Here is a 19,188-nt window from a genome sequence, read left to right as displayed (position 1 = left end):
GAATTCCTTAACTGCATGACATCGGTGCTTATATTTGTAAGTACAAGTGTTAATCTGCTTTATAAAGGGTTCGCCTTTAACTACACATATCTTGCATTTATTTCCTCTGAAATTATATTTTAAAGTTAAACCTTGCTAGATGAACTTACAACCAAATACTTAGTGTGGATCTTTATAAATACTTTTAACTGCTGAGAGAAATATATTATTTGGTAAAAATACAATTTAAAACATGTATCTATCTATGTGTATATATATACATATTACAATCTTATTTACAATAAGTTAATAGTTCTGCAATTATTATTACAGGAGTGGTTCGTAACGTTTGTTTGTTTAGGATTTTCGGTCAAAATTATTTAACGATTATTTGCGCTATCCGTCTTTAATTTTGAACTGCTAAACTAGAGGGAAGGCACCCTCCGCAAACACTGGGGCTACTATTATTTGACCAAATTATTACTTTTGACCGACACAATTTTAACGTATATATGGCCCCAAACTGTGCAGTGCTTTTGTTTTGTTTTTTTACACAAACAGGATGCGAATGAAGATTCACAGATCCTTATTCCGAAACGTTAAACACCAAGATACGCTTAATCTGATTTTTATAGTAATGTTATCCAGTCAAAGAGAGCTCGACTTTGAGACCCTGATTTTTCCAAACAAGAAAAGGATCCATAATAAAATATTTCAGTCTTATAATTATAATTACTCAGTAACGAGTTCACCATTTCACCCTCAGTGTTTACAACCGTCAAATAATGTTATTGGATTTTGTTTCCCAATCCTCAATCATTATAAGGTCAAGTTCGCTGACGTCGCACAGTAAGTTAAGACAATAACGTGTTTTCCAAAATACGTTCTATGGTGCTCTTTTAAGGTATCTCATCGCAATCCTGCCATTACGTTACTAAGTATTATTATAAATCTGGACAAATTCTGGCCAACTGGTACGTCAAACAACTGAGTAGGTCCAGTTCAGTTTCGTTTTATGGTCTCGCACTAAATTTGCATCAACAGAAGTACAATATAGTCTGTGTCCCGTACTGCATGTGAACCGTTACTATGACAAACTGGTCATTTTTCTTTTCTGGTTCTCCAGGCATGAACCCAATTGCCATGGTAAAGGCATGTTTGAACCTTGACTTTATTTGTGACAAGTGCAAACATTCACTGGGTTGATACCAGTTTTGGTGATCCCAGGGAAAGTCTTATCGAACTGTCCAGTTAGTGAACTGTAAAGTTAACATAGATCTTCTCAATCTTGAGCCTTATCATTCGTTCACGGATGTTCATACTGAGTCCATCTGACCGGCAATTCTTATTGATGTAGATTACCTTCTAGGACTTTGTCTGGCTGTTTAGTCCAGTGTAGAGATCAGCCGTGTAGCACTGTTGCCAAGTCTCGTCTGGAAAATAACCATTGCCTTTCCAAGCTACTCTTTTATGGCTTCCACTCAAAGTAACAGTTTGCACGGCTTCCTTGGAATATAGAATGTGTCAGGTGGTGGGCCTTAAAGTTCACGATTGTGGGTGAGTTTTTTTTTAATTGAACAGGAGCGGGATAGAATGATTCTAAAATTGTAGACTATTCAATCGACCCAGTCAATCACGGAAAACACTATTCAATTATTTGTTTTGTGTGACTATGAGTCAGCTACTACAAAAAAGCCAAAATGAATCACCTCAGAATAAACTAAGCCCAAAAAACCTCAATCTACAACTCTAAACAAATCAAAGAAACTTTTAAGAAAAGAAAACTCAACTCCGCTCATTATTAGAAAATCGGTAATACTAGAGTGTAATTATTTGTTCACATATTTTCTGCCCTGTAACTGAGTACAATTTGTCTCCATGACTTTTGTTATTTCAGTATTTCACAGAATATGTTTTGCGAATTACGTCGTTGCACAGCTGTACATAAAAAATAAACATACTTAAAATGAACATTAAAAAAACGGAATTGATCAAATCTGAATACAAACCGGAGGTAATGTCTTTCCCAGGGTGGATAACATATGCTACATGTGCTAAAATAGACATACATTCTTATATTAAGATATGGAATCGTACACATATTTTGTGATTTTTAGAATTATATTAAAATGTAACTTCCAAATCAGGTATTTTCGGAAAAAAATGTTTACTGCTAAAATATATGACGCTTAGTCAATAATAATAATTCTGCTATGGTTAACAACCAAAACATTCAACAAATTAACATGGTGAAATGAACTTTACTTTGTTTTTATATTCTAGTCTTCAATGTTGGTGGTCTCAAAGTTAACGTGTATTAAATTCCACTCGTACGACTGGAAGTAGTGATAATGACCTTCTAGTACACTTTTTTAGTGCCCTATGTTGCAGTTTCGCTGCAGCTTAATTAGACCAACTCACTTTGCATATTCTTCAAGTTGAATTTATGGGTATAACTTTTTGATCATACCAGCTTCTTAGTTCTTTCTGCATTCTCCAAATCGGAAACTCGTCTTTATAAAAGCAAAATATTTATTTGACACTTCAATGTTATTTCATTAAATTTTTGTTCATAACTCAAAAAAAAGCACCTTCTGTCTGATGATTCGGGGATGCGATTTTCTTTTGTGCGCACAGTCACATCTTTCACTACATCTCAGACTCAAAGAGAGGGGGCAAAATATGGTCATTAAACACTAGCATATATGAGGAAATGTGTATTTTTCATAATCAGTTAAGAGCAATAGCTTTATATATTAACTTAATCGATCCTGTTTCATAATGTTTATCTTCTTCCACATTTCGATGAACAAAAAATATTTCTTGTTGTATTTAGGTAATCGCAAAGAACTGTGCCTTGATTACTAACTTTTTCCTTTAGGCGTTCAATTTCACCGACAAACATAGCAGTTTTATTGTAACTATCTTCACAAAAACGTCTTTATTTTCAAATTTTGGGAGCACAAAAGTCGGTGTACTTTGCTACTCTAATTGACTGGCAAATACTTCACATGTAATATGACTTAGTCCAGCTAGAATTATTTTAGATGCCTGCAAACACTCCGCCTTGGAGCGTACCTTGTTTAAGTCATTATTATTTTCACTGATTTGTAACTACTGTAACTAGAATATGACTTAAAACCCGTAAAACTGATTTTATTTAAGGGGTGGCTCAACATGGCCAGATGGCTAAGGCGCTCGACTCGCAATCTGAAGGCGCGGGGTTGAATTCCCGTCACACCAAACATATTTGCCCTTACAGTCTTGGAGGCGCTATAAAGTAACGATAAATCCCACTATTCTTTGGTAAAAGAGTAGCCTAAAAGTTGGAGATGGGTGGTAATGATTAGCTGCTTTCCCTCTAGTCTTACACTGCTAAATTAGGGACGACTAGCGTAGATAGCCTTCATGTAGCTTTGGGCGAGATTCAAAACAATCAATCATTTAAGGGTCGTGTATTAGGGAAGTAGGAGGTATAATGTAATTACGATTTATGAAATTTTACACTCTCACTGGTAATAAGAAGGATAGCTTTTAACATTTATTTTATATTCTGCAGTAACTTTTATGTAATAACATCCATTCATATATACTCAGTATACTGTGTACCATGTACTTATGTCTAAAAGTAATAGCTGCAGAACGTACATATATTCTGTAACATATTTTATTTAAATTTTCTCAGGCATTGTCGTAATAATCCCTTTTCACGAATAGAATAGCCAAGTGGTGAACCAGTGATGTATCCTGGGAAAATGGCGCCAATATTAATGATTATTTGAAGTTAAGCACAAAGCTAAACCAAGAGCTATCTGTGCTATGCCCACCACGGGTATCAAACCTTGTTTCTAGCGTTCTAAGTCCCCAGACATACTGTTGTGCCACTGGAGAGGGACTAATATTAGTAAAAAACATTTAAAAAGGTTTCTGTAGTTTCTCAATTCTGGAAAAAATCTGTTAGATTTCATGTTTTTGGTTTTAAAGTAACAAAGCATTTCCCATTATTACTGATGCTGTTTTTTTTATCAGCAACATTATTATTGGTGTCAATTTTGTTGTGCTATTTCGCTTACCTTGATGCTACCATTATCTATCATCAGAAACTGTGGGCGTTACCATAGCAATATTATCCATGTGATCATGCTCGTAAACTAATTATCGCTTCTGTATTAAACTAGTGATTGGGTAGACACAAGGTACTGCAGTGCAGCCTATAGTTTATACATGTATTGGTGTTGATTTTATTATGCATTGTTATACATAACTGTAAGTTTGTGTGAGCTTAGTGACGTTTTCTCTTCAGCTTATGTCAGCTGTAAGTTGCTCAAAGCTATAAAACGGAATATTAAAGCCTTATTACGTCATCATAGCCACATGTGTTGTATGTCGCCCACAGCGAGGGCTGTATGCACTTGCCATCCCTACCTCTGAAGTAATAGCCTAGAGGGAAGGCAGTTAGCCAACTTGTAGACTACTTCTGATAGACCAGACAGTGGGATGTGACTCACTCTTATAATGCACCACGGCCCCCAAGTGCGGAGAGCGATTTATTTATTTCTCGGTATGGAAGGTGAAAAACCACTTACAACCCCAGTTTATGTTTGACAACTTATTTGTTACATGCATCAGAAAAGTGCTATATTTAAATTACACACACACAACCTACAAATCTCCTTTATCATTGAATTATTTCCATTTTATGACGTTTATACAAGCACACTTCAAACTGTACAACAGTCGGTAAAAACCTTAAATTTTTTTATCAATACGTATTCTATAAAATAATTTTAATCAAGCCTTTCATAAGGCAAACAGAAGTTTTTAAAAGTCCAATTGAAATATATATATTGCAAAAATAAAAGAAGACGCGTTATTCTAATGAACCTATAAAAATGTTCATAGCTCTGATGCTTGTTCAAAGAAGATTATAGTAACAGAATTGCTAATGTTATACCACGACTAATAAACGGCGTTCTGTTTTATTTAGATTCACGCAGAATTCATGAACTGCTATTAAAAAAAAAAGGTATAGCAATCGAGCTGAAGACCATTTCAAACAATTTAAGATGTTTCTGATATGTGAATAAAGGCTGTGTAAATGAACGTATCACTTCCACCACGTAAATGAAAGGCTTTCAAATGGGATTAGGTGCTTTCGCTATCTCTGTAGGGTCTGTAGCTTTTCATCAGTTTACTGATTCAGCTTCCTGTCTGACAGGCGGAACCTTTTTACCTGTTACAAATATCTGGTAAAGACAGCACGTGTGCCAATCATGTATAATATATGGTAAAAACAGCACGTGTGTCAAACAAAACTCTATGATGACATTTGTGTGGAGAATAAAAGGCTTTGTGTGAGTTGATTTCTAGAAAGAGTTGCTTTTCTGCATTCTTATACTTTCAGATTTTGTTTCTTAACGAACTTGACTTGAGTATCAATGAAATGTGATGAAGGTCAGGTGGTTAGGGCGCTGACATTATCAAACATGCTCGCCCTGGTGGCGTTATTATGTCACGATCAATTCCAACATTCGAATATTGGTAATAAAAAGTAGTTCAAGAGTTTGCTATGTGTAGTAATGACTAGTTGCCTTCCCTCTAATCTTTTACCACTAAATTAGGGGCGGCTAGAGCAGATAGCCTTTATGTAGCTTTCGCGAAATTCAGAACAAATCAAACAAGCTATAGCAAGTCATTAAAACACGGCTGTATTGTGATACCTACACAAAAGTAAGTGAGGCTGTATTATATAAAATTAATCTATAAATCTACTAATTCATTTTCATATCTAGCTTCTCATATATTGACTCTAAAAGCTAAATCATGCACATTTTTATCTATAGATGTTTCTCAACACATTAACTCTTCTTCCTTTATACACTAGTGAAAGGCAGTAGGAGTAAATAAATTATAGATATAAGGAACCTTAATCGAATTTCCATGATTGCTGACTAGTTTTTGATCTGCGTGTGGATTTTGTCCGATAGATGAAATATTCATAATGCTTTTGAGTGCTATTACTAAAGCCATTCTCTGTCATGACCTCTGGATTATGACGATTAAGACAGGAAAGTGCAATGAATTTATTTTTTAAAAAAGTTGAAATTTCGTCATATTAAGTTTATTATTATAAACAGTGCTGATCTTGACCGCCTACTAACAATTAATGGGAATAATATAATAGTTTGAAACTATTCCTTTTATTATATATATATAGTGCTTTTGAAAATCAAAGAGTGAGTTAGGACTGATTGGCATGAGATTTGTGTGACAACTAGAAACAACCTTGGAGTGGTATACATAACGATCTAAGTTAAAAATAAACATATCTTAAAATTGCACATTGCTCTGAGGGTTGTAGGTTTTGGATTTTGGGTGTATTCCAGTAGCGGCAAAGCTTTGATGTTGAAAACTCTCAGTAAGTATCTCTTGAGTTCAAACTGAGCATGCGCTTTCATCATTATTTTTATTACAACACAGCAGATGCTGTCTGATAGATCTAAAAATGAGTGAACTATCTGTCGTACAACTAACAATTTTAGTCGAATGAATTCTTAAAACCAAGCAAGTTTCTATAACGAAAATTAGAGAGAACAGTAGCGAAGCGTTATCTAGGTAACTCAAGCGTTATCTAGGTAACTTAAGCGTCATGTCACCCTTAATCGAGCTATTTCTCTTTTATTACTGGAATTGTGCATTCTTTCTTGCACTAAAATTTATTGAACGAACAAATACTTATGTGGCTTGATACTAAAAGTTAGATCTCCTGTTTTTCATAATACATCTATTTTTCAACGTCGTATAAGATACGTAATGAGTTCTGATGAGTATTGATTTTGGTGATTTCAATTTTAGAAAATAACATTACAAATTTCATGTTTATTAAGAATTACATATCCTGAGCAGTATTAGTAGAGCCGATCATGAGAATAATATAATATAAAATGCGAACGGTTTAATACTAAGGAATATTTAGTCTGAGCGATATTGAAAAAGCTGATTTAGATATCAAAAGATGACTTTTAAAATGCGAGAAGTACAGTACTAATATCATAGTATTGTGGATTATTTAGTATGAACAAATCTGACATTGAAATACTATGGTAACACTAAAACGTTTGAAATGTTGATTTCCACGTTCGTCTCAGGTTAGTCCGATTAAAACATTTTGTTAATGAAAAATAATAAATGTTTGGTGAAAGTGGACTTAGCGCTTAACCTACATTTCTTGTATACTTTATAAGATATCAAACCAATACCCACGTATTATTTAAAACTGGTTCTAGAAATAAGAACCGTAAAAAAACTTTGATATAAAAATTTCCAAAGCCAACCGTTTTAAATGGCTACACCAGAGAAGCTTTATAATTAATATTATATGCAAGAATATTTGAATACTCTGATTTAAATAACAAACATATATATATATAAGTTACGACAATGTTCATGTTTTATTTTACAGCTTTTGTTGTTTGATTTCACATATTTCATGACATAATGTATTTGCATATATAGTTTTTGTTTTTAGTGCTTTTATGAATCAGTCATTTTTGGACGAATCAAATCTTTGGGCTTCTCACCTTCTCACCTTAGACTGTTGTCATGCCAACGATGTTGAACAAAGCTCCCACATTGTATTGGTGACGTCACCTTCCAGCAGGATCTTGTATTCCACGAGTTGCTTGAACGTGGCTTTTCTCGACGTTTCTAATTAAAGTTCGTGTTTTGAGGAAGCTCGGCTAATGGGTTGGAAAGACATTCACATGAGTTGGGAATTATATGTAGGTCTATTCTTGGAAAATTATTTCCTGGAGCTGGAAGTAAAAGTGGGATCTGAGCTATCACTAACGGACAAGACAAGCGAGTACTTAGGGTAAAGACGTGGTGTGGTTAGTGAGGTTTTACCTTCTTGACAAACTACTGGGGAAACGTTAAGCATTTTGTGTTAAAGAGGTAGTAAAGCACTGACGTCTTCATATAGTTTTGTATGTTACACAATCATTTTAGATTAACGGCATCCCAATGAATAAAAGAACAAACTTATTTGTTATATTGTTCACTTCAACTGGGACCAATTTGAGTCTATAAATAACTACTATAAACAATACATGATTTGCACAATAATGTACGAAATACTAAATGATCATTAGATATCGAACAAACATTGCATGCGTGTGTTTTATATAAAACAAAGCCACATTAGGCTATCTTCTGAGTTCAACGCGGAGAGTCGAATCTCAGATTTCAGCGTTGTACGTCCGTAGATTTATCGTTGTTCTACCGGGGAACGCAGAGATTACGTGTCCACCTAAACACTGTGAGTTACGAAACATCAGTAGGAGTTGTCAGAAGATCGTTACTGATACTAAATTAAGTTAAAAATAGAAGTTAATAATTCCTATTATTAAATCTTTCATCATCAATATAGCGTGTATATGTGCGTGTTTGTCAGCTTGCACCTTCATGAACTTGGAAAATGCTGGACCAATTTCAAAGGTTTAGAACAGAAAAAAGCATTGGGAAATAATTAGCGTCTAACAGAAATAACACTTTTATATTTCTTAATTCCTATCCTTACACAAAAAGTTGCATGCGGAGAAAATGTTAGTTGAATATAATATGTCTGTCAAAGAAGATGAAAAGGGAAAGCTGCTTTTGTACACACCTGTTCAAATGTCACAACATTGCTTATGTATTTCCACTCACGCTGTGTACTTGTTAACTCAATAATATTTTTAACTTACAGAGTAAACCTGGTATTATCTTTCACGTCTAGCAGTCTTCACCGTATAATAACATTACAGTGTCGTGAAACAGGAAGGATTATTCATTTGGAATATTTTCAGTGTGTTTTCTGATAGATAGTGATCTGTCAACATATAATATTTTATATTATTGAAACACCGATTTTGAAAGCGGTAAAAAAATATAGGTGTATTTCAGTTGTTCTATAATTCAACTTTCATATGTGACTGATCTCGGTTAGTTTGTTACATACTGCTCGTTCCATGGTGTTTTTCTTTTTTGTGTAGCACACCACCGAGACCAAATCTACAAACTCTATGATGACCGGTGAAGCTGAAGAAGGCGAAGAGAAAAAGAAACATCGGAAATCTTTGTAAGCAAATCACTGCCAATGAACAAAACTACAAACCATATAATTAATAGAGAAAAACAATATAAATAGAAAAAAAAACTGATAAGTTGTGCTCTCTTTTAGATACGATAATTTTAAAGAAATAGTCATTTCTGAAATCACTGAAAATCATGTAAAAAGTCTGAGATTCTGTCATTCTGGTTTATATATTCAAAATAACGAGAGATGACTTCATAAATATCAATCAGGATACAAATTGCAAAAAAAAAATGTTTTGTTACATCTACTTGTGAAGTAATATAAAGTTTTATGATAATGGTGTACAGCTCTTGGACTGAAACATATTCATCCGTTACGAAAATGCAATAGTTATCTAAAAATACTTTTTCAAACGTAAATTTCTTGCAGACCCTTGAGCAGTAATGAATTTCGACTATTGAAGTGAAGCTGGATTTAGTGAAATGCTCTAATTACGAATATCCTATTCTTTATTATTCTACTCGACTTACCTATCTGTATAATTTACCAATCGTAGATACCTCTTTTATTTCTACCAATCAAATAATTACGAGTTACCGAATACCCTAGTTTTTACCATTTTACTTGACTTATCAATTCCAATAGGCAGGGAGCAGAACTGCCTTTCAGTAAGAATGAATTGAATCATTCATCGAAATGGTATTTTAAATATTTCCTCAAAAGGCCATCAGAACTTTACAAAACTACAGTGTTTCCTTTTCTAACAATACCTATATAATGACTAAGTCACAAGCTCTGTGAATGTCTGTAAATATCATAGTAAGAAGTTTGAATTTCTTGTTCTTCTTTCTTCTACTTCCTTTTTATTACATGATAACTCAAAAACCAAAACAATGATGTCATCAAATTTCACTGAGGTGATGTAGTTTGAAACGGTACATCTGCTTTTATAAGTATTATTAATAACTGGTAGTGAACTTTAAAAAATTACAAATATAGTGTAAACGATGTTGTTGTTAATTACCCCTTGCAGTTAGCTTTCCTACAGAAATTTAGTGTTCGTTTAAACAGCTGAAGTCCAGGAATTATCAATCAATAATAGATAAACGATAATGGTTTTCTTACGAGACTCAAAACTCGAGCGCTTTCGAATAGTTCACTGCTCATCTTCGAGAGAATGAATGGTTATATATAATGGATGTAATGAAGTACAGTTACGACAGAAAGTGTTTGTACCCTCTGCGTCGTGAGTAGTTTTTTCCTCATAACTTACAAAATCATGATCAGGATAATGAAAGTGTGGTATATTATAAATATTATACTAACACACATCTACATAATGTTTCATGTCAATTGGACGACAAATAAACTGTTTATAAACAAATAACCAAACATAGGCTGTATATAGGCACTGGTGTCAAGGTCACGTAAATCAAATGATCAAATGAGTTAGCCTTAAAAATTAGCCTGTCATAACATAGAATTGTTGAAGCCAGATTTAATTTGTGCTAAAGAGGTGTGTAGAGTACATAAGAAACATCAGCGTGATAATAGTTTGTGTTTGTTTTGTTAAAGCAAAGCCACATGCTGTATTCACACAAGGAAATCGAATCGCTATTTTTAGTGCTGTAAATCCGAAGACTTACTGCTGTAGGGAACGTGATAATAGTTTTAAGAAATGTTAATCATAAAGATAAAAATAATGACCAAAAGGGTAGGAACTAGAGAAAATGATCACATGACGCAGTAAATCTTATCAATATAGAGAAACTAAAGTATGGAATTTCCTAATAATGTAAATAATTGTGAGTTTGCTTTTTAAAATATTTTTAGAAACTTACAAAGCTTACTAATCTTGGGTTCTAGATTGATGCCATTTGGCATTACGGTATTTAATAAAATTATCCAGTAAGCTTTAATTTCCCTGTTTGAGTCAGATGCAAAATATGTATTTGTACTTGTCACTTTAATGACTTATACAGTGTCCAGGTATATTGAAATGTTTTTCACCGGAAATTCTTTGTTTGTTTTGATTGATAATTTGTGATTATTAAAATATTCCCGTTTTGGTTTGCCCTGCCTATAGGACGTTACATTGTCGACATTAGATTAAGTAGAGCAAGTTATGGGTTTAGTGATTTTGAACTGTTTTTGGTGTTTTTTTTTTCAAATTGTACGTTTCTTGCATGAATTTACTGGTTTGGCATCGTTTGCTATTGCAAGGATGACTTCTACCTGATGTCGACTTAAAGTTGACTTTAGCGTCAGCTAAGTGTGAATGCAAAGTTTTATTTTTTCTTACAGGAGTTTCTGTAAAAATGATTTTATCCTATCATTAAGTTGAAGGAAGTAAAAATATTTGTTTAGTATCCAAGGAAGGTTTTTAGTTTCTGGTGATTTTGTTTGTTTGAATTTCGCGCAAAGCTACTGGAGGGTTACCTGCGCTAGTCGTCCCTAATTTAGCAGTGTAAGCCTAGAGAGACGGCAGCTAGTCATCACCACCCACTGCCAAATCTTGGGCTACTCTTTTACCAACAAATAGTGGGATTGATCGTAATATTATAATGCCCCACGGCTGAAAGGGCGAACATGTTTGGTGCGACCGGGATTCGAACCCGCGACCCTTAGATTACGAGTCGAACGCCTTAACCCACCTGGCCATGCCGTGCCCTTTTTTTTGTGATAGGTAACAACCAATTGAACACGAGAGGAATTGGTTTTAGGTAATTGTTTCAAGGCAGATTCACTTTGTCAAGTTGTTGGGTGATATAGTTTTGTTTATAACCTTTTTCAGTCAAAGTCTGTTTCAAAGAATTAATGTGACGGTCATAGTTCTCACTGTCAGAGCATGTCTTCTTTAATACAAGTACTTGATTGAATGTAATGTTGAGTTTAGTGTCGCTTATCCATTGATTGTCAGTACAAATCAGTATGTAAAGCACCATGGGGACCAACATACTGATTTGTATCGAAGAAGTCAGAATTAACATTTGTCAATACAACTAACTATTCAATCACAATTGAGGTTGATTTATTCTCATTTTGTCTATTAACATTCTACTACACCGTGTGCCTGTACCATTATGAAGAGATGATGTAAATGCCATCCCTACTATCTTGTTTACATTCTTTTCGAATGATTGATGATGGCCATTCCCTAACTTACTTTCCTTGTTTAAAAGTTTTATGTAACTTGTAAAACTTATAACTTTTTCGTTTATTGATAAGCACAAAGCTACACAATGGGTTATCTGTTCTGTGGCCACCATGAGTATATAAACCCGATTTTTAGCGTAATAAGCCTTCAGACTTACCGCTGACTCACCGAGGGTTCTATTAAATTACCAATCAGAAATACTTAGTTTTTCACTAATCAAATAATTATAGTGCTACAGGTCGGTCTCACACTGCCTTCACATGAAGTGATGATAGTCCAGACGGTAGAATGTGAGCTGGATGTAGTGTATCTAAAACAGGTGATCACTACTATTACACGTCACCGTGCATTTAATAATTAATCATGACGATACACGTCACTGTTCATTTAATAATTAATCATGACAACGTGTTTTTTATCAGACATTCACATGAATGTAATTTTCCGGATTATTGTTATTAGAATTATTTTTGAGGCATACGTCTGTTCTTAATCACAAAGTTACACATCGGGCTATACCCCTCACAAATACCGAAACCCAGTTTCTATTGATATAAATCCCCAGATATCCTTCTGTGCCGCTGGGGAGCGTTTTCGTCGGAGCTACTTATTATCGTAATTATCATCATTCTGTTTAGCTTAAAATTAATTTAATTTTAGTTTTTATTTGTATTTGGCATTGATCTATTTATATCAATTAATCTGAAACTGGAAGGGCAAGGTCCTCCACAATGGCGCCGATACTGAGTAATGATGATGATGAAAGATAAAACAAGGAAAAATATGGGAAGATTTCCTAAGCGTAATAAAGGGAGAAAGCGAACCAGGGTATAGAATTACCTCTTGAGAGTAGTATATAGCTAGTAATAGACGAGAATAAACGAGAATCGTGTTTAAAGTATATTTAAAAGAAAATAATTATTTCTGTAGTAATTTTATTTAAACACGTATCTAAAAAAGGCATTAATTACAGTCTCTAATTTAATGAGACTTCATCAGTTATACCCACTCATCTCGAACTAAGTAACGATAGTAAATTCTTACGCTTTACTTATACATGCATTTCATGGAACCGCTCTAAAGATACTATTAAAAACTCTAATTAAATTTATTTTCCAACTCATCGTTTCCAGAAATAACCTTAATAGAGGCTTATATTCGTCTGTGTTATATATAAAAGAAAGTAAACTGTTAGTTTCCATGAGTGTGATTTCGTCTTTTGGTTGACTACCGTTGGCAACCAGAATGTTGTTTACAACTTCCTCGGTTTACAGGTAGGCCTAGGCTGATACCGTAAATCCTAAAATCGGGTGTTTGGAAAAATCCCATAATGTAGCGAATATTAATTTTCTGTCATTTAACTATTTGATGTTATCTCTAATTCTTGAACGTCTATTCTCAATTTTAGCTTTTTTCTCACCTCTTACCTGTTTTATTTTATCATTTTCTTCAGAGCACAGGACATGAAACTCAAGCTTGGTTTCCTCCGTCGGAGACACACCGACAGTTCCATTCAGTCTACAGTAAGACCCTCGCCTGAGGAAGCAGAGAAGTGGTCTGAATCTTTTCAGGAACTCATGGCGAGTAAATGTAAGTCCGAAATATTATATTTGTTGGGAATTTTTCTGTCTGTTTGATATTTCATTAGAGGCTGAAGTGATAAGATAAAGATGATAACACACGCAGACTTTTATTATAACAAAGCATATTTGTTTTCTTCTAATGGTGCGTAACGGGCTCGTTTTCTTGAAACCAATAAATTGAAAAGAGTTCATCACGCTTCAACTTGTATTGGAAAGAAAGTATGTGAAAATCTTACATCCAAGTATCTATGTTTTACACGTTATTTATTTGTGTGAGACGGTGTGGCTTTAGTAGTTAATACTTTTTAGCACTAGTAATTGAACAGTCACGGGCTGGAAGCTTATCTGCTCATAGTCTTCGCGTGTTTATAGTCCTTGAGACAGTCTACTCGCCTCGTGATGACGAGAAGCCCACTTGAAGTAAAAATGTATTCTCAAGACGGCTTGTTTGAGTATTAAAACTTGAATAAAAATAAAAGTTAACCCGAAGGTGGCCTAAGAATGTCGAAACGTTGTTCTGTACTTTATTTTAATTAAAGTTTTAATACCTATACCAGCCGACTTGAGAATAGATGTTTACCCGGCTGTAAAGGGTAGCTGAAAGTTAACCCTTTATGAACTGGTACCTGTCCAGGGTTAATTGGAAACGTCTGTTTGTACCACAGGGAACTAGAGTTAATATCCAGTTCTTTATGCTTTCATACGTAGAAATAATTTAACTTTCAAAATGCATGTACATCTGAGCAGTATTTTTTCCGTTTTACAAACACTTTACGTAGACTAATTATAATTTATTTCAAAAATATAATATCCAATGAACAGGCTTGCTTTTGTTTAATTCGCATCGCATCCATATAAATTCAATTAAGTTAATAAAAATACACACGGGCCTAATCTAGTTTGAAAAACTTGTAAGAAAAACACTATATTGTGAGGCGAAAATTGTCCGTAATGAATCTGTTAAATGACAACAAATTTTTGTAGCAGTTTATCGCTAAAACTGTCACGTACTGATATTTTAGATTTACTTTAATAATCACAAGTGATACCGTACATATACAAAAATACTCCGAAGGACCAAACAGCCCCTAATGAAGACAGGGCCGCCTATCAAAGGTGCTAAGGTTTACTTTTATATGATTTATTGTCCTTTTTACTGTACGTATTTTTCACCATTATGAATACCAATGAATTACTTGTGTTTCCCAACATTACGATCCTTTTCCATCAATAATTGTCATGTTGGCACTTCGTCCTTATAAATTTTCGTCACATTATTATATGATTTCATTATAATTTCTGTTTTATGTGATACTTGATTATTTTCTGATAGCTAGGGTTAGATTAGTCTGTGTTATGACAGTACAAGTATGGGCGCCTACAGAAATATTTTCGGGTGAGGAAGAACATATATGTAAAGGATCAACTTTTACATTGTAAGGGAACAGACTAAGTATATTATGTGTGCTTAAAGGCCAATATAAATCAACAGCTAAAATTATTGAACGTATTTAGTTTAACTACATTGTTAAGTTTATAAGATAATACATGTATACTTAATTTACAAGGGAGACAAATGCGGGTGCTCGTGAGTAGAGAGACAAAATTTTAAATGACTAGTATTTCTTACTGTTTTAGACGGATCCGCGCTCTTCAGGGCCTTCTTGTCCAGAGAATTCAGTGAAGAAAACATCGAATTTTGGCTGGCCTGCGAGGATTTCAAGAAAACCAGAACAAACAAATTGCAATCCAAAGCAAGAAAAATGTATAATGATTTTATTGCAGTACAAGCACCGAAAGAAGTAAGAATCGTGAAACAAGGTCGACTTTTAAGATTTACCCTTTAACACTTAAATAAAATTAGTCGAGGGAAATTCAAGTAACACTAATTAGAAGCATCAGTATTATTGTGTACTTTGTAACAACCAACTTCTGTTGACTTATAACAGTTAAAATGGTGGAAGTGAAAGTATTAATTGTGATCTATTTTACATTAAATAATTTCTAATCAAGCAGTAAAATATATATTGTGTTTATAACTAATCAGGTGTCTTTGCTTTAGGTCAACCTTGATTCTACTACAAGAACGACTATTATGAACAGTCTTTCCAAGCCTGATCACCATTCCTTCGATCAGGCTCAGAAGAAGGTCCAAGGATTGATGGAACGTGATGCTTACCTGCGGTTTTTCCAGTCAGAACTTTACTTAGAGCTACTCCAAGGCTCCAGATGAGAATGCTACGTGTTCTGAACACTTGAAAAAAAAAACCTTGCTGGTTCATGGTTAGAATATAGCAGGAAGCAGATGAATACTTTAACAGTTCTTGCTGGTCCAAGGTTAGAATAACGGGAAACACAAAACGAAGTAATTCATGTCAGAAGTCTATATGCTCATTAATATTTTATCTGAAGAAAGTGTCACAGACGTTGGTTTCTTTACACGTTGCTGGATAACATTTACGTTTTGAAAAAAAAAATCGAGCTTATGGTTTGGATTTTGTGTCAACAAATATTAGTTGGGAAGATAAGTAGCAGAAAATAAATTTAATTAAGATATTATGGGTAGATGAAACACCTTCGTGTTACCCATAGCGTTCAGCTCAAGTTTATTCCAGTATCCTGACAGTCGTGGTGTCGGTAGCTACGAGGATTATTTGGAAGGAGAGCGAGAAGAAATGTAAAACCCGTCTCACAGGAAGTAGGAACACGTGACTAATAAGAGCTTAGTGTTAAATATGTGACGATAGTAGTTTCATTGAAATCAATGTTTGGATATATTGGATATGTTGAAAACGAGGTGTGGTAGTGGTGGATGTCTGTAATCCCTGTGAGAGTATTTGATATACAGAATTGCTGAATTCGCTATAGTCAGTGTTGGAACTGCTACAACCTATGTGTAACAGTATAGGATTCTAAACGCTTTAGATACTGTACATTCCTTATTTATTACACTTAACTATCCGGTGGAAATTATAGCATTTAAAAATTGTGCTTGGTTCAACTTTCTTTATGATGTTCACTATCATTTCTTGTAAGAATGTTTATCAAGTCTGTTAAAATATCGGTAATAATTTAAAATATCTGTTTCTTGATCCTATATAAATTTTTTATCAAATCCAAATCAGAAAAAAAGGCGTGAACTTACATAAGGTTTAATTAATTAATTCAGCAATAAAAGCTCATTACCAACAGTGCTCAGTAAGAGATTTTGAATATTTAGAGGACGAAGTACGTGACTAGAATCGACTGCTAACCAATAACGTTCAGTTTTTAAGCTACATGTCATCTTCTAAGAAAGTCACTCATGAGACTAATTTTATATATTACAAATGTAAAAGTACGCTAGTTTAAAGATTTAGTTTTTCTCTAATTTAGTTAGTTTGGTTGACTTGTACCATGCAACTGGAAAGTCTAATATATCGTGTATCCCTTAAGTTGCACGGGTCCTATTTCTACAGAATTGTACGCATTAACATTTCTTCTCTATATAAATCCTCGGCGACTAAAGGAAGCAAATTACAGTCTTGTGCATGTGTAAGTTATGTTAAGCAGTCTCTGTTAGTAACACAAACATTTAAAAATGTATCATTTATTGACCCCTCCACACACACACACAGTGGCATTGCGGCAAGTCTGCGGACTTATAACCCTAAAAACTAGGTTCCTATACTTGTTGACAACACAGCACAAATAGCCCATTGTATAACTTTCTGATTAACTGTAACTGAACAATATTGTTTGTTATAGTAAGTATAATGTTGATTGTTTTGTCACAAAGCCACACCATGAGGAATCAAATATTAGCGTTGTAAGTTGGTAAAGATGCAAGTGACCGACCGTATAAATTATAACGTAATTAATAAACTTACGTTTGACCCTTGATCCATTGGAGAACTGCAATAACATTAATAAAGTTACAGCTGACCCATCGAGAGAACGTTGACATCATCATTTATAACCTTACAACTTACTCACCTGGGAAACTATAATAATAACATTAATAAAACATACTTCACTGTAGTTTGAAGTTCAAAACAGGCTTATATGAACTGTATTTAATAGATTACAAATTTACAACTTTTAAGATTGAATTGTAAATATTGAATCATATGATAATGACATGATTTTGAAATTTTAAAAATATCATAGCTTATGGAGAACAGAAAGCACAAATTTAATAAAATGTTATTTGACATCGTATAAGTAGCATACTTAATGGTGGTTTAATAGTGTTTTCTTATTCCCGACATACTTGCATTTCTTGAGCCATATCTTTTAGATTTTGTTTTCCAATAAATACTTACCAATAAGTCTTTCCAACATACAGAACGGGAAGTTTTCCAAACAAGGACGCAGAAAAAAAAAGAAAGCAAATACTACCAATACTACTATTTGTATTTAATTATTAATAAGAACACCATAGTATTGGCCCGACACAGCTACGTGGTTAGGGGTGCTGGGCTTGTAATTTGAGGATCGTAGGTTCGAATCCCTGTTGCATGAAAACATTCTCGCCTGTTTAGCCCTGGGGGCGTTTGATGGCCAATGCCACTATTCATCAGTAAAAGAGTAGCCCAAGAGGTGGTGATGACTAACTACCTTCCCTCTAGTCTTACGCTGCTAAAAGGACGGCTGACACAGATAACCTTCGTGTAGCCTTGCGCGAAATTCATAAAACAAACTAGTTTAAACTTTTTGTTTAAAGTTTTGTTATTAAAGTGAGAAATGATAGTTACTTACTGAAATAACGAAACTAAATGTGAACGATTTTTATTATAAATAATAATTCACGAATCCTTTTACATGAAGTTTAAATTAACGAATTGTTTTCGTTCTAGAATAAAGACCAAAATGTTAACTATGGATATTTCAGTAGTAGAATCTGTTAACACAAGACTAGAACACATTGTTCATAAACTTGCAAATAATATACTTTATTTTAGAATCAATTAAACTGTATATTGTGTCCTACAAGATAAAAGTAGATATAATGTTTTAACAACAGTTTTATGTGTATGGCTGTAAAGATCAATTTAATTTCAGTGAAGTCTGAATTTACGTATAACTATGATTTATTACATATTTACTGAGGTCCTTGTCTTGTATCAGAATATAATAATTAAAATGCTGTATAAATAATAAATCAAGGGAGTTATTTATGTGTAAATAAAAATTATTGTAAGTATACTGTGTACCTTTGCTGTATATTTTACTCCAGTTGTTGTGTGAAATTTAACTGAATTTTATAACATATCATGTTGGTTTTATAAGCAAGCTTGAGATCGTAAATAAATTAATGAATTATCTCGAGCCAGAAAATTCGTTTTTCCCAGTCTTGAGTCTGTCCTCTCTGGGGCAATCTAAGGGTCGCATGTTCGAATCCCTGTCACTGA

The 19,188-nt window shown here is 33.8% G+C and overlaps 1 protein-coding gene across 1 annotated transcript in view; it reads left to right on the top strand.

The window, feature by feature from the left end:
• The window catches only part of LOC143230713 (regulator of G-protein signaling 3-like), a 73,574-nt gene extending 54,594 nt beyond the window's left edge, over window positions 1-18,980 (top strand). The window contains exons 3-6 of the mRNA XM_076464743.1: window positions 9,012-9,097; window positions 13,666-13,802; window positions 15,434-15,597; window positions 15,858-18,980. Coding sequence (XP_076320858.1) covers window positions 9,012-9,097; window positions 13,666-13,802; window positions 15,434-15,597; window positions 15,858-16,028 — 558 coding nt within the window. The 3' untranslated portion in view covers window positions 16,029-18,980. The remainder of the gene's footprint in view (window positions 1-9,011; window positions 9,098-13,665; window positions 13,803-15,433; window positions 15,598-15,857) is intronic.
• The last annotated feature ends 208 nt before the right edge of the window (window positions 18,981-19,188 follow it).

This window comes from Tachypleus tridentatus, chromosome 10 (genome assembly GCF_004210375.1).
Source record: "Tachypleus tridentatus isolate NWPU-2018 chromosome 10, ASM421037v1, whole genome shotgun sequence".
NCBI classification, from domain to species: domain Eukaryota; kingdom Metazoa; phylum Arthropoda; class Merostomata; order Xiphosura; family Limulidae; genus Tachypleus; species Tachypleus tridentatus.
The sequence above is the reverse complement of the archived record's forward strand: the minus strand, read 5'-3'. Positions and strand labels throughout refer to the sequence as shown.